This window comes from Ambystoma mexicanum, chromosome 6q (assembly GCF_040938575.1).
Source record: "Ambystoma mexicanum isolate Mex_15411 chromosome 6q, UKY_AmexF1_1, whole genome shotgun sequence".
Lineage (NCBI taxonomy): Eukaryota > Metazoa > Chordata > Amphibia > Caudata > Ambystomatidae > Ambystoma > Ambystoma mexicanum.
Window position 1 is genome coordinate 1,524,265,718 of NC_090937.1, and position 16,147 is coordinate 1,524,281,864.

The 16,147-nt window shown below is 45.9% G+C and overlaps 1 protein-coding gene across 1 annotated transcript in view; it reads right to left on the reverse strand.

Annotated features, from left to right (window-relative positions):
* SMOX (spermine oxidase) overlaps positions 1 to 16,147 on the reverse strand; it is a 255,085-nt gene that overhangs the window by 128,732 nt on the left and 110,206 nt on the right. The window contains exon 4 of the mRNA XM_069632218.1: positions 5,782 to 5,955. Coding sequence (XP_069488319.1) covers positions 5,782 to 5,955 — 174 coding nt within the window. The remainder of the gene's footprint in view (positions 1 to 5,781; positions 5,956 to 16,147) is intronic.

Here is a 16,147-nt window from a genome sequence, read left to right on the forward strand (position 1 = left end):
GACATCTTGTGGAAGCTGCGGAGTATTACAGTTTGTTTTTCGAAACTCGAAAATGGGCGTCGACACAGGCGTGCCAGTAATACTATCCCTAGTGTGACGTCCACTGTACCCAAGATCCCTCACGCGTCTAGGATCCTCAGATTGTATTTTTTTTTCTGACATGAGGAAGCATGAGGAGTAGCGTGAGTACAGATAATCCAAGCAGATAGACAGAAAGGTAAGACTACAAGCAATCATGCGCCTTCTCTCGGAGGGGAGGAAGGGTGGGTCGCATGTGAATCTAAGCAGATACAAGCATCAGAAATACGATTACGGTGAGTAATGTATCCCTTCTGAGGCTTGTGGAATCTGCTTAGATCACATGCTGTGCATAGATTAGCGAGCAGTACCAGAAGAAGGAGGTGGGATGTGAGAAGGGTCATGAGCAAACAGGTGTCTTAGAACCGCTTGTCCCACTTGTGTATCTGTCTTGGAATGAGCGTCAATGCAGTAATGCTGAGTAAAAGTGTGAATAGAGCTCCAAGTAGCTGCTTTGCAAATGATGTCGAGGGGAACATTTGCAATGAAAGCCAGAGTGGTCCCAATGCCTCTAGTAGAATGGGCCCTTGGCGTAAAAGGCAGAGTTTTTTCAGAAAGAGAGTAACACAGCTGTATACAGTTGATAATCCACTTCGAGATCGCGCCTTTAGAGACGCGATCCCCCTCTCTGCCTGTAGCTACGGAGACAAGCAGTTGATCTGTTTTCCTTAGCGGTCTGGTTTTATTTACATAGTAAATAGTAGAGTAGAGTATGTATGTATATATATAGATATATATACATACATACATACATACATACATATATATACACACACACACACACACACACACACACACACACACACACACACAACTAGACCCATCAACCTCTCCCTACCCTGCCCCATATCAAAGCAAGCTCCACCCCAAATACTGTACCTCACACCTCACTGCCACAGTGCTGGGGGAAGAGTTTAAGGAATACCTAGCACAGCTAACGCACGCAGTACGCAGCATAGCAAAATACTGGGTGCACCTCTCGGACGTGAGAAGGGCGCGTGGTGTCGCACTCCCCCAAAATGAAAGACTGTGTGGATGGCACCGCTAACACGGTCTGAAACGATGAAAACTGCAACTAAGACAGGGAAAGAATAGTGAAAAAGCAATTTTTAAATATATTCTGTCTTTCTCTCTCACTCTTTTTTCTTTTAAATCTCATATGAATCGTGCTATTTTTTCCATTTTTTTTCATTGTTTTCATGAGAAATGGAAAGAAATTGTTAAATGCCTAATTGAGCAAAAAAATGAAAAAGAATGAACAATTGCAAATATATTTCTTTTCATGATGACTTAACGAATTTGTCTCGCCCACATAGGTTCAACATGAGCCAATGCGATGAAACGGCTGAGCAGGCTGAAATGTTAGATAGAAGTAGGGATGCCACTAAGGCCAGTAGATTGAGCAATGTAGAATGCATTATAAAATATGCTGCCATACTATTTGCAATTTATTTCATTTGGTATAACGTTGTTTTATTTGTGGCAAATGAAATGAACAAAGGGGGGAGCGGGGCTAATATGACAAAACCAGGGTCTAAACTAATATGGACTGGAGTAACAACCATTTTGAAGGACACTTATAACGTTGAATCGAATAGTATAAATACAACGTCACCCTGTGAACAATTGCATGTAAACAAAACTGCTATTCCATTGTTGAGTAATACTATGGCCAAGGAAATAGAGCTTGGATGGAACGTAAATGACGATTACTATTGGTTGACTAACTCCAGAAATACAAGCATACACACACGGCACCAGAAACCACTACTGAATACACACGTCACCATGAACAACATTGATGATGCATGGTCCAGAATATTCCCGCTGCAATATCAACGAGTTGGTACCCAATTAAAAAATAAAAAGGAGGAGAAAAAGGGGGAAGGGAAAAAACCAGATATGATATTTACCACAATCTGGGGTTAGATGAAATAGCGGGCCCCCCCCCCCCCCCCCCGACACCCTGACCAATCAAACAAATGGTATTGAGACATGAGCGCCGCAGCAAAGCAAGCAAGTAATGAAAGTTGCTACGTGTGCTCACTTATTCCTCATGCAACTGGAACCCCAAAAATGTTAGTTCCACAGAAAATACCCTTGTCTGAGGCCCAATGTTTGATTCATCTGATGCTGTGTAGAATAAAAAAGACATTTCAGGCGCACACAGTCGCCATGGAAAAATTGGAAAACAAACAAACATTCACCAGCAGACGACAAGGAGTAATCTGCCTCCAAGAGACATTTTTCATCATAAAAAGGGACAAGGTATGCAGACAAGTGGCATGACGAAACGATTAAATGCAAAGCAGAGGGGCTTCGAGGGCTGCCAGACGGAACATACGAGTGGGCAAAAGAATCATGCATCCCCATCTGGTCACAGCATATCACCAAGCTGACATGGGTCACACCCCTGGAGAGACCCATAAAGATTCAAAGGGAAATACCGCACAAACTTTGCTTCCATGGAGAAGGGAAGGTGAATATGGGAACCGCACAGCAGTGCAATAAGACTTTAATAATACCAGATATGAAAAAAGGCACTGCTGCATTAATGGACATACTGGATCTGTGGCAAACGAGCTTACCTGCATCTCCCAGCGTCCTGGAGGAGCACTTGTGCCTTAGCCACACTTCACTCAGCACTAATGGTGATACCAGAGAGCCACGTTCAGTTTACAGCAAGGCCTTCGGCTGACAGTTCGACAGCAGGCCAATCGGCTGAAACATCGACAGCGCCCGATGAGACAATCACGGAGCCCCCAATATACGAACTATTATCAGAAGAAACATTGAGAACCAAGTTGTCACGCAGCAAAAGATCCAATTATATTTCGTCCAAATCGTTAGAACTCCTTGCTGAAATCCCACAGCAGTACAAGCTTTTCTCATCTGCAGAGACATTTTTTGCATCATTTCTAACACCAGGAGTTCAAGCAAGGACAAACGCGAAATGGCTGCAGATAACCCTCTGGGAGCTGATCCAGCTGTTTAACGACACTGAAGAAGGATTCAACATCATAAAAATAGAGCTCCGTGCACTGCGCCTGATGACGATGCAAAACAGATATGTCTTATCACGGAGATAGACGGCGGAGGAGTTTGCAAAAAAATTGGGGGGCGTGTTGCATGTTCGTACCAACTTCAGATGCTGATAACGGGACACTGTCACATGTGATAACAGCAGTTCATAATTTAGGAGAAAGAATGAGAACAAAAGGTGGAGCAGACAACACGTGATTCGACAATCTGTTCAGCTAGATACCATCATGGGTGAACATAGCAGCGTAGATACTCATTCCCATTATTGTCTTTCTTCTCCTAATATTCTGTGTGTGGGACTGGGACTAAGATGCTGGGACTAAGATGCTGTGAAAATAATATGCCTAATTCAGCGATGATGATGGTAACAGTGGGCCGACAGACAACGGTGGCTACCATGATAGATGCCCAAGTACAAACTGGAGAATACACCACACCGCAGTATAGAATGACTGCCATCTATAGGCAGTATGGGGACGTTACCATTAAAGAACCAAAGAACTTGCTGTGGTATAACGAGGTTTGGATAGATTTAGATGGGGATGGTGGGATATACTTAATGGTCACCCCAGAAGAGGTAACAGCTTAAGAAGTGTGTGCAAAGCATGGATGCCAATAAAGGGTTCACCAGCTTGGGATGAGGCTGTGGCTGAAGCAGAGTGCTACCGAAGGGAGAACGGAAAGAACAAGATAAGTAGTTTGTTACTTTAGATGTAACAAAGGGGGGAAAGTATGGGAGTGAGGGGCCCCTAGGCCACCTCGCGCCGCACACTCCTTAGTACAAGGCTTGGACCACGTGCCTCCGGTAGTGGGTTTGCCCCTTGCCCTTATGTAAAGTTAACCATGGTTGACTGCTACATAGATGGGACTACTGAGCAGGACACAGGGCATCCATCTTTTGTGCCCCTTTCGACTCCATCTTGGGTAAACAGGCCTCACTGCGATAGTACAGCAATGCTCAGCTCCCTTTCCACCGCAGCAGCCAAGGACAGAGACAGAGACAGAGACACACACACACACCCCCCCCCCCCGCACCCCCCCCCACTCTCCCCCATCCTCCCCCCACCCACCCCGCGCCCCCCCCCCCGCAGGCAGCTGGCTAGCCCCCACCCTTGCACTTCCCCTGCGAAGGAAAGCTCTGTGCTGCCATTCTCACGCTGAAGCCGGAGAAAGTTGCAACAACCAATATGATACAGTGTTCTTCCTCTGAGATCACTGCTAGCATGAGAACCAGCATGTGAACCGGGATGAACTAAGCACTTTCTGCTCGTTGGTCCCCATAAACGTGCAAGCCACCCACCCCCATTTAGAGCAATTGATTGCCATCCTGACCCTGCGCTCCCTGTAAGGTATTTCTTTCAAGTGCCAGACCCTCACCTGTGCTGCGAAACCCACCCACTACTAACCTTAAGCATCTTACCACAATATATGTTTTTACTTACACTAATAGGTCTAAAGACTTAGGAGATATGTGAAATACAGCTCGATTCTTTTTTACATGCACAGTAAAGGTCAAGGCCTCCAATTAAAGCCACGAATCACCCAATTGTACTGACAATAATTACTATGTGTAACTTGTGTAGAAATATGAAAAGTAGCATAAAATGTTTAGATAATTTGTTATTTAGTGTTTTCGAATGCAACATATTAGCTTAGGTAGTGACCGGACCCTGACCTGCGTGGAGCACAAGACATTTGATGTCCATCATCTCGTCAGCCGCTCAGCCAATCAGGAGGAAGAGATGCCACCCACACCTACAGCACCACACCGCCTGGCCAATCGGGTCTATTTGGTATTTTTTGTTAGAGTTACTTTAATTGATATATAGGAGTATGAAGTAAATGTGAGGTAGGGTTTTTTGGATTATTTCCTAGCTGGAGAAATAAACCATCCTTTAGACTCTTGCAGCCGGGTCTCGGTGCCTCCTTCCCAGACAGGGGTTTGTGTTGGTTATTTTATTTTCTCTCACACGTAGTAAGCCGGGGAAAGCCACCTACATAAATTAATAGCACAATTCATCATACTATACCTAATTTCCGCAACATATGTAACCTTTGTTGGACATAGTCCAGCAGTACTCAGTTAAGTATCTACATAAATTCAGACATACAGTTTGTCAATGTGAAGCAGTAAAAAAACACTATATAATCCAATTACATAGTAACTTCTAGACATGAATAAACACATTTGGTTCTAATTCCCAATATTACTGGTCTGTCACTAGTGTTGTATTGCTTCTAGATCACAGGAAGCAATTTAAGGTAAAGTCCTTGTTCAAACCCCAGGGCTGCAAGGAGCCAATTTTATCGATCCAGTATGCCTCTCTTTGTAATAGGAGGGACTGGTAATCACCTCCTCTTGTGGGTCGTTTGACGACTTCAAGTACCTGAAATTTTAATTCTGCAATAGAGTGCTTTTGTGAATTGAAGTGGCGAGCCACTGGTGAGTACTGGTTATGATTTTGGAATGCTATAGAAGTAGATGTCCAGACAAGCCGAGAGCTCAGATTGAATTAATTGCACGTGCAGTGAACGGAGTGGGCTTATATTCTTAAGCAGTATGCATTTAATACTAAATCATGTTCTTATCTATAGCCGAAAGCAGTTTAGAGAAACCATCCCGAGCAGCAGCTATGACAGATAACCAGGTGTTTTAAATACCTTCAGGTACTGCTGGATCATGGCTAATTTCAGCCTCTTCGTGGTCTCAGAATCATCTGGGTCGGCTTTGACGCGGTTGCGTACAACATCTCGCGTGAACACACCCACGCTATTTTGGCTCTCAGCATTGACTGGTTTACCACTTCGGAAGAACTCCTGTGTCAGGGAATAGACCTGTAAAAGATGGAACAGAGAATCGTGCTCATCACTGGAACTACCCGGATCCCAAAAAGCAAAGTGGAAACTCCATGTATGCGAGAAGATTAGAAACCTTTTAACGTACAATAGTAATTTGAATGTATTGATTGCGTAGTGTCTGATCTAAAAGTATTTTTGCAAAGGATTACAAGGAATGCATTGTGATAATATATGGCGCAAAACATGGGAAGAGTAATAGCACTGCAGTAGATGGGTAAAACTGGGCTCAAGAGCTATAGGTCATTTGAGGTTGGGAAATCGGTCCTGTCGTTTAACTGATGGCAGCAAACACTCTTTAAGTTAGGGAGATGTACATTTAGGGTATTTTCAGCAAAGGACATGATTGCGTGTTTGAGCATGCATGAAGTGGGAAACATTGGCAAAGTGTCTTTGCTGAACAGGCACAGTAAGGTTTAGGGATGCTTAAGTGATACAGCGCATGAGATCAGGGTGCAATGTGTTGTAAAAGGTGGCGGGTGGCGATAAAGGGAAAAGCGGTCCATGGACCTTAGTCACAATACTGCCACTGCATCAGTGGAAGACAACCAGTGACGTGTCAGTAGCATGAGAGAGGGGGTTTAAAACAGATCATGCTTTTAATAGCAGGTGAAGGTGGCAGTTGAGCTGATGAATGCAAGTTTAAAATGACTACTAATTACAGGTAATGTGTGGAAAGGATTGGAGAATGAGTTGAAGATGCTGGCTATGAACATCCTAACAAATGAGCAAGAAGCATCCTGTGGAGTTCACACATCAAGAACGTAAGCGCGCAGAGGGTCACCACCCCCATCTAAACTGAGGGATCCCATTGTGATGGATATCTGGAGATCGAGAATGGAATACCTAGTAAATTGGTATACAGCATCAAAAATCCATATCCGTCCTCCTTTCCTGAGGGACTAGTCTCTTGGTAAACTAGCTCCTGGTCCCAGTGCTTGACCAGTGTAAGCAAATGTGCCTCATTCTGAGCCGGACATGGTTCATGATTAGTGTGCAAGATGATGAATATTACTTTGGTTAACGAACAGAGAAATATTCACCCAGTTACTCTCTGGTGGGAGGAACAAGAAAAACATTATGCCAAGACTAGCAAGTTTTGGACACCATAACATCCCAACCTGCTACCAAGACCAACCACGCCCACACTCCAGCTCAACTCGTCTTGATTCCCTAAAGACTTAACTTCACGCCATTTTTCATAATTTCTGCTTCAATTCTCCCCACCTTCTAAGAATAGATTGATCCTTTCACACTCTACTTTAGTCCTTCATCAGCGCTTACTACACTTTCCCCATTACATGTCCATCTGCTTCCGGTTAAATTAGTCTCGGCTGACATCTGGCATTATCTGTAGGTGAGTGGAATTGGTCCACTGCTAATCTACTTACTTCTGCTGGTAGTCAAATCTCCAATGTTCATTATGATCATAACCGGTACAAGTCAAACATAATGGCTGAGTGTTCATCATCCAGTGCCCCTAAATGCCTCAAAGTGCAGACAAACTCTGCTCTGCACTACACTATGCATATCCTCCCATCAACTCTACCCAAAACAAGCATTGGCATAGTATGCTCAGGGAATGTCCTGAATTAAAGGCATAAATAACAACAACAATAGGGCTCAATGTGTGAACATACATCCTACTAGTATAAAACGGAGCAGTGCTATAATACATCTAGAATCCCTCCCCTGTTTCATTCATTCTAGCTTCTGTTGGGAAGGAAATTCTCCTATCCCACTCTCCTAGCCACAAGGTACGCGGGTAAGCCAAAAGGAGAAAAACCCATATGAAACATGCAAAGATCCCCCATAACAGAGAATTAGATGAACATCATCGCCTATGTCTTTGCACTAAGACTCCATCTTGCATCAAGCATCGACACCATCTTTTACTAGGCCCAAAAATGACCAAGCTGTGAGGCTGCGGCACTCGCATCCCCGCCCTCTCACAGAGGGACCAAGCCATCCACACATCAGGCCAGCTCCGCTAAATCCATCCGTTCCCGGTCATCTGAATGTTGCAATTACCTGGTATCGTTTCTTGAAGAATGCGCACTGCGGAGAGCGCCAGACAGAAACAGGCCCCAGCACAAATGTCCATCCATCTCCACTAAACTGGTAGTGTCCCTTCGATCCACACCCCACCAGGCCAGAACCCACCTGGCCTCTCCGTTCCAACCCCTCAATACCTTTCATACCGATTACCATCTAACCCACTGGTCTTGCCCATTTCAGACTACCCACCACAGATCTAATCCTGTGCAACAATATATTTTCCCAATCACCACACACGTCAGTTCGTATCATGACGCACCAGGGAAGGCAAGCAGACGATCAAACCCCCGGGAAAGAAACTTGGGTGTGTGAACTATGGTATTAAAGTCCTGAATGTGGAAATCTGCATGCCCATATATTATTCCCATTCTTCACAAGAGCCCCTTTGACATGATGCCTAGGTTTAGTTAGTTTAGTTTATTTATTTATAATGCGCTGCCAAACCCATAACTGGGCGCATTAAGCTTGAGGAACAACATAGGTTACAGAATAGTTGCACATACGAAATACAAAAAGAATACAGTAGATGATACAGAGAATGTGGGATATATAACAGATAATACAATAGAAGGTTACAGTGTAGTTCATAACAAAGTTACATGCTGGCTGACTGATGCAGATTGCAGTACCCGTATGCAGGTATCATTACTGAGAGGTGAGCCAAGTTTTCACCTTACCTCTAAATGACCAGAATGACTCTTCGGCCCCAATTGTCAGGGGTAGTGAGTTCCAACATTTTGCTGCTAGCACGGGGAAGCTAGAACCCCCTGCTGTTTTCAGATTGAATTTAGGTATATACCATTGTTCATGAATTGTCGGTTCCTGTTTAGCTTAGATAGTTTGAATGTTTCACCCTCCTTCACCGTGGAGATGAGCCCAGCTGACCCACGTGCAAGATCGACTGGTAAGCAGCAGCCAATTAGGGCCCGTCATCCCATATAGAGCAGGCCAATCTATAGGCTCCCCACCAACATGATCTCCGTCTTAGACTAAACCATCACAAATTATGCGTTTACCCTTTTTAATGTGCTGCATGTGTAATTTTTCGCAGATAGCTCTCGGACAGAAGAATTTTTTGCTGGCATACCAAATATTAACTAAACTTGGTTTTCCTTGCAATTCCTCTCAGACATATTCCCCAACAGGGTGTGTAATTACTGGGACACGTGTATTAGGTCAGTGCCTTCATTTGGGTGATTTCCTTAGCCCCTGTACCTGCAGCGAGATCCAGGGCCACTCCGGAATGGCTGTGCCCACCTACATCTGACCAGTCCACCAAAACACATACACAGTAGAAAAGGTTCTTGTGGGTTCCACTTTGCAAATACTCTGCTGCTCGCTGGAGCCGGGTGCAGCCCCAGGGAGAGGCCCATGTGTTGTGGATTTTGGAAGAACACAGGCATGCAAGTATAAATTGCAAGAAGAAACAAACACTAGGATTTTAAGGGATATAGAGCAGTGAGGAAACACGCAGTGGGTGAATTTGAGTGAATTAGGTGGTTATGTGAAGTAAAGCACTATGGCCACTTATTATTATTTTTTATTAGAAGAAGTGAAGAGATTATAAAGAGGATATACGTGAGCCTGCCCAGACAGACGCTAGAAGGTGGCAGCCACATTTCACCGTCTTGACCAGTGCGGAGAATAAAATATGGAGACAAAGTAGGAGCCCCATACAATTTGAGGGCTCGGGAATAAGTAGTGGTTATTATTTTAACTTGTTATTTTCAGTGTATTTTGTTATGTAAGGAGGATGCCCAGGAGGGGCGGAAGTGGTGTGTGTAGAGTGAGTGGGTGTGAAAAATTCTAAGGGGAAAAGGTAGGGGGTTTTGAAAATATGTTTTTGTTTTTTTTGTCTGTTTTTTGGTAAAGTCCTGTTCCAAGTTCATGCAGGTTTGAACATTTGATAAACAAGAGTCCTGTCTCCACAGTAGGTGTGCACCCTCGTTTGGCACATAATTTTTTTTTTTTTAATACCAGATTTTATTGGTTTTTTGGAAACCAAAAACATACCGCCCCACACAGTGGGGTAAACAAAACCTCAAATACCCGCCTGCCAACGACTCCCCGCTGTGGTCCCTTACCAACGAGCTGCAAAACAAACATTTGTCCCTTTCGCATTACACCCGCCAGTCCATCTGCAAGTCTCTGGATAGCGTAACAATACAATATTATAACTCACTATTAGTGCGCCTCTTCCCAACTTCGCCATATCTTTTGTGCTTTTTCTGGGCACCCCCTGGCAGTATAGACTTTTCCATTGCGATGCATATATCCACGTCTGTGATCCATTGTTCAAGGCTTGGTGGCCTCTCGGAGCCCCAAAGTTGTGCTATGTTCCTTTTAAGTATCGCAGTGGTGGTAGATAAGAGCGCTCTCTCATACCTCGTTAGATCAGGGTCTCCTTCTATCCCCAGCAATAATTGCTTTGGATTTGCAAGTATCCTTTTGCCCATTACCCTTGACAGTTCTTCACAGCACTGCTGCCAGTATTGTTGCATGATGGCACAGTCCCACAGGATATGATAATAGGAGCCTTCCTCCCTCTTACATCGCAAACAGTATGGCTTTGTAGCCTTTCCCCACTTGAACAGTGCCACCCTCGGGTAATAAATCCTATGTAGTATCTTCAGTTGAATCAATCTAAGCCTGGAGGAGATAGTTGATTCTCTGGGGTACATCAGCGCAGACACCCATTCCTCTGGGAGTATATCACCCACCTCCCTCTCCCACTTGGCTTTCAGGTTCGACAACTCTTTCGTAGCAAAGGAGTTAATAGCACTGTACATAGTCGATGTGACCTTCTGTGTAAGCAATTCTGGGAATAGATTGCGTTCTAGTGGAGAATAATCAGGTATGTCACTCAGTTCAGGGAGTCTATCAGTTTTCTATGATAATTCAAAGTGAATTTCAAAAAATGATTCATCCCATTCAACCATTGGAAAAATGCCAGTAGAGTTGTTTCATCTCTGTGCCACACCAGCCAGCAGCACGTCATCGATGTATCTCTTCCATACAGTGATGTGTGACTTAAAAAAACTTGTTATCACTGGAAATACACATATGTTAAAAGATAAATCAACATACAAGTTAGCCAAAGATGGGGCCACAGCCGACCCCATCACAGTCGCGTGGATTTGTTGGAAAAAGTGTCCATTAAACTGGAAGTAATTTTCGAGAAAGCATAGTACGCCACAAGATAAATGAATTGGGAGTCATACCCGAATCACGTTTAGTCAGTATCCAATGTGATAGTTTGTGGGATCTTAGTGTAAAGAGACAATATCCATCGTCATACGGATCAAACGGAAAGTTCTCAACCAAGTTGATGAATGCCATCGAATCTTGGATGTAAGAAGGCATCTTCCTCACAAAGCCTTTCAAAAAAGAATCAGCAAATTTTGCCAAAGGTTCCAATAGAGAGTTTGTACCAGACACCATCGGTCTCCCAGGTGGGTTTGTTAGTCTTGTGAACCTTGGGTAATATGTAAAACAAAGGGATATTCAGATCCTGTTTCACTAAATCAGTTTCCTTGTGAGTGATCCAGCGTCTGTCTTTAGCCTGCTCAACTTTATTCTTTATTAGGGCCCTCAACCGTGGAGTAGGATCTAGTTACATGGGTTTATAAAACATAGTGTCCGACAACTGTCTCTCACATTCGTTAATGTAATAGGAGCGATTCAAAAGGACAATTGCCCCGCCCTTGTCCGCGCTGCAAATCACTATGGATTTGTTGTTTGAGTGCATCAAAAGCTCTTTTCTGTGCAGCCGAACAGTTCTGGAATGCATAGGACAAATGGCTTCTTTCCAGATGCTCCAAATCAGCCAATGCCCTCCTTTCGAATACAATAGATTCAGGACTATAACTGGTGACTGGAGGGCAGAATCTGAATCGGTTATGTAAGCCACTGTTGGTTTGTTCACTCTCAAATGGGTTGTCTTTGAAAAACAGTTTAAGGTGGATCTTCCTGAAAAGCCCTTCTAATTCTAACCTGGCACTAAACCGGTCAAAGAACAGTCAGGACAAACACAGACGTTTCAATATCAGATGGTGTGTAAGCAGACAAGTTGATCAATAGGCTCTGCTGCTCCTAGTCACTCGAGGTTTGTAATTCCAAGTCTGCATATTCTGGTCTAAAAAACCAGCAGACGGGCCTCTGCCCCATTGGAACGGGCGAGAGTTCTGCAGCCTGCGTCGGTTCGAATTACCGCGCCAACAACCAAAGCCCGGTCTCTGTTGTCTAGCATTGGGATCACTGACAAGAGCATCATCGTCAGAGCTCTGAGAACTATATGAAGTGTTGGTAAACCTTACACTCTTTATGTTGAGGCCTCTGTGCCCCATCATACTGTTGATTAGGTACATACCCTTCCTGTGTGTCCCGGAAAGCCTTTTCATGAGAGAATTCTGTTATGTCTGGGAATGCTACACAAAATGAAAGTATTCAGAACAAGAGGGAACTCTTTTTGGACAATATCATTAAGTGGACGGTGGTCCTTGATCATACGCCACACCCCCCCCCACCTTGTCGCTTTTTTTAAAATGGGGTAAATGGCCGTGTTGGAGGGGACTAGTATCCCTTGCCCAAGTAGTGCGCGTAATGCTTGGATCCCTTCCCCCGCTTCTCTGGACAGAGGGTATTGCTAGTCCCTGGGTAATATCGCCCCTGGCTTTAGAGTTATTTTTACAGGGGTCACTTCTCTCAATAAGCCCATATCATGGGGGTGGGTGGTCTACAGGTAAGGGGGAACTTGTCGCATATCTGTGTCATAGAAAGAAGGTGACTGATGACATCCATGAGTGGGCTTAGTACTTTTCTGTACAGTACCATCACTTCGCAAAGGATGCTTATTAAGATAATTTCCCTGTCATTGTTGTCGTCAGTGAACAGTTCTTCGTCAGTTAGCTCACGCAATGGTATACTTGGGTCAATGAACAACACTGCGTCATTTGCATCCATGCATGTCCATCCCTAGTGCCACTATTCTGTGTTGCAACTTCCACCCCTTCCAGATCTAGGGATAGTATTGTGCCAGCAACCATCTCGGGGGTAGCTACAGGGCGGAACACAAAATCAGAGGGCACACTCCAGTCTTTCCTGGTGAGCTAGGGCACTGCTCTAGCCAAGACCCTGATCCTGTACACGAACATGTTGGGATTTACTGGTACTCCCCACACCTTTAGTTCATTAGCCATGGTGTGTATCAAGAACATTGCCCTGACGGAGCACATGCTTGGGGTGGAACAAACTATCCTCTTTCAGTAAAGGATATGGTCATGTTTAGCTTGCTGCGCAAATCCTGTCCCAGTAAATTGACAGGGCAACTTTGATAGTATAGTAGGGGTGCTTGCACGGTTTTCCCCCCACCTCTGTGTAAGGAACCATGACTACAGCCCCAGAAAACCCTTGCATATCGAGAGTGGCCAGATAACAAAAAATCCCCTTCGCATATGCATGACTTCTACGCCCAGAGTTCACCATAAAGATGAACTGTTTGTTCCCGATCTCTGCCCCATCAGTGGTTCCTCTTCTGGATGCAAGGAAGCGGATAGCACTGGGCACGCAAGTGCGCTCTGTGGGCTGTCCTAGTCGAGGCGAGTGTCTGTCTCTAGGAAAGAAAAGTAAATGTTTTCACTGAGCATGCTTGCCCCCTGGTAAGGTGCTGGTGTCCCATTCAGGGTGGTTGCAATAGGGTTGTGTCATTGAGCTTGCCGATTGGGGTGGCTTTGCTGCGTTTGCATTGTATGGGGAGGGTGGCGGAGTATGTTGTAACCAGGTGGTGGAGGGGATAGCTGTACGTATTGCAGGGGGTCCTTGTTACGCTCCTTGTGGGAGACTGTACAGGCTTCCCGGATGGGTGTGCCCATATTGGGGTGGGTTATAGTAGGGCTGGTTGTATTGATTTTTTCCTCCATGTGTGGTGTGCAATTCCTACGAAAAATGACCCCACCTCAAGTCCAGCATTGCCCTAGGCTCCCTCCTCTCGGCCCTTGTCCTCCGTATCCCCCTCCACTTTGTCCTTGGAACTCACCTTATTCTCCTTGCCACTGGGGTCCCATATATTGTTGCTCCCCTCCCCAATGCTCTTGCCCGTCCACAACGCTGCCATTCTTGCCTGTGTAGCTACAGACACCCCCTTCCTCTACCAGCTGCTCTGAGGGCAGTGCTGCTACGACCTTCACCAACTTCATCTGCACTAGCTTTGCTTCTTCAGCTAATCTCATGATCGTTTCCTATTCCCTTCCTTGATCCTCCTACAGTGGAGTACTATAATGATCTGAATTAAGTGGCAACCCTTGGGTTCTATCCCCGCTATCTTGTCAACGGCCTTCTGTACTTGGGAGAACTTGCTTAGTGATGAAGTTAAATAGGGAGGTAGACTGTCCCACGCGGTGCCAGTCTCAGCACGTCACATCTCCTGGACCCGGAGAATGCAGCATCTTTCTCATTCCCCAAAGTGCATTGCAAAGTGAATGTAAATCCGGGATATCGGGCCATGGTTATCTGCAGGGCAGCCCACATTGATGCCCGGACATTGTTAGGTGACACCTCATCATGAGTGTCATTATTTCTAGTTATAACCAGGAAACATGCTTTCACCCACAGAGTCTGCTCCACTGCGGACACCAGGATGCTTTTAATATCTCTTATGGCTAGGTGCACACCTGCTGTCGGTTTCTCAAAAGGCATAGATCCATTTTCCTCCGTTCACCCCTGTTCCTTTTCTTGCTAGAGCCATCCTTCCCATCCTGATTCGGAGCCTTCCCTCCCATGCCTCTCCCACTCTAGAGGTGGCCTCGTAGCTGACCACTGTCTGCCGGCTGAGGGCATCCGCTGTGACATTCAGCTGACCCGGGATGTGCACTGCAAGCAGCCAGACACCATGAAGCACGGCCCACTCCTAAGTCTGGATGGACAGGTCCAGGAGGGGGAGGGGGTGGTGGGGGGGGGGGGGGGGATGACTTTGTTCCCTCTTGCTTGTTTATGTAATACATTGATACCACATTGTCCGTTATTATGCGGACCACCTTGTTGACAATGAACAGTCTGAACGCCCTGAGCGCTAGGAAGATCGCCAGAAGCTCCAAATGATTTATGTGCAGGAGCTTGTCCTGAGGCGACCAGAGGTCCGAGACCTGAAGAAGATCTAACGGCGCAGCCCACCCGAGGAGGGAGGAGTCCGTTGTGATCGTCACCGTGGGGACCGAGTCCTGAAACCCCGTGCCCCCAGACAGATTGCTGAGAGATGACCACCAATCCAGGTCCACTCATGGAATCCGGAATAATTATCCGCATGGAATCCGGATCCACTGCCGGACGCCATGAATTCCGAATAGCCATCTGGGTCCGTCTCATTTTGAGACGAGCAAGAGGAAGAGCCAGTACACACGAGGCCATGAAGCCCAGAAGCCTCTGGAACCATCAGGCCGACATGCTCTCCGACTGCGCCAACATCTGACACGTGGCCAACAGATCTGCCATTCTGTCCCCGGGCAGATACACTCTGCAGTCGATCGTGTTCCAACGAAAACCCAGGAAGATCAGGTCCTGCGAGACAGTCATGGAGGATTTCCGCCAGTTCACCGACAGCCCAAGATGGAACAGGAGCTGAAGGAGAGACTGGAGGTTGCCAGCTGCTGCCAACGGACAAGGGCTGAGTAAGAGCCAGTTGTCCAAATAAGGATACACATGGATACCCTGGAGACGAAGATAGGTCGCAATCACCGACATCTTCGTGAAGACACGCAGCGCCGAGCTGAGGCCAAAAGGAAGCACCTAAAACTGGAAGTGCTCCTCTCCCAAAGAGAAGCTGAGGTATCTCCTGTGTGGATTCCATATCAGGATATGCATGTACACATCCTGAAGATCCACCACGCTGAGCCAATCGCCCATCTGCATAGAGGAGCGAATCAGGCCGGGCGTGATCTTGAATTTCTCTTGTGGTAGGAAAAGAATGAACTCGGAAAGGTCTAGGAAGGTGCGCAGACCAGTCTGGTTGGGTTTGGGCACCGTAAACAGCCGGGAGTAGAAGCCCTCCCCTCGCTCCCCAAGGGGAACGGGTTCCACAGCTCTGAGGTCCAGAAGTTTCTGAACCTCGGCCTTGAGGGAG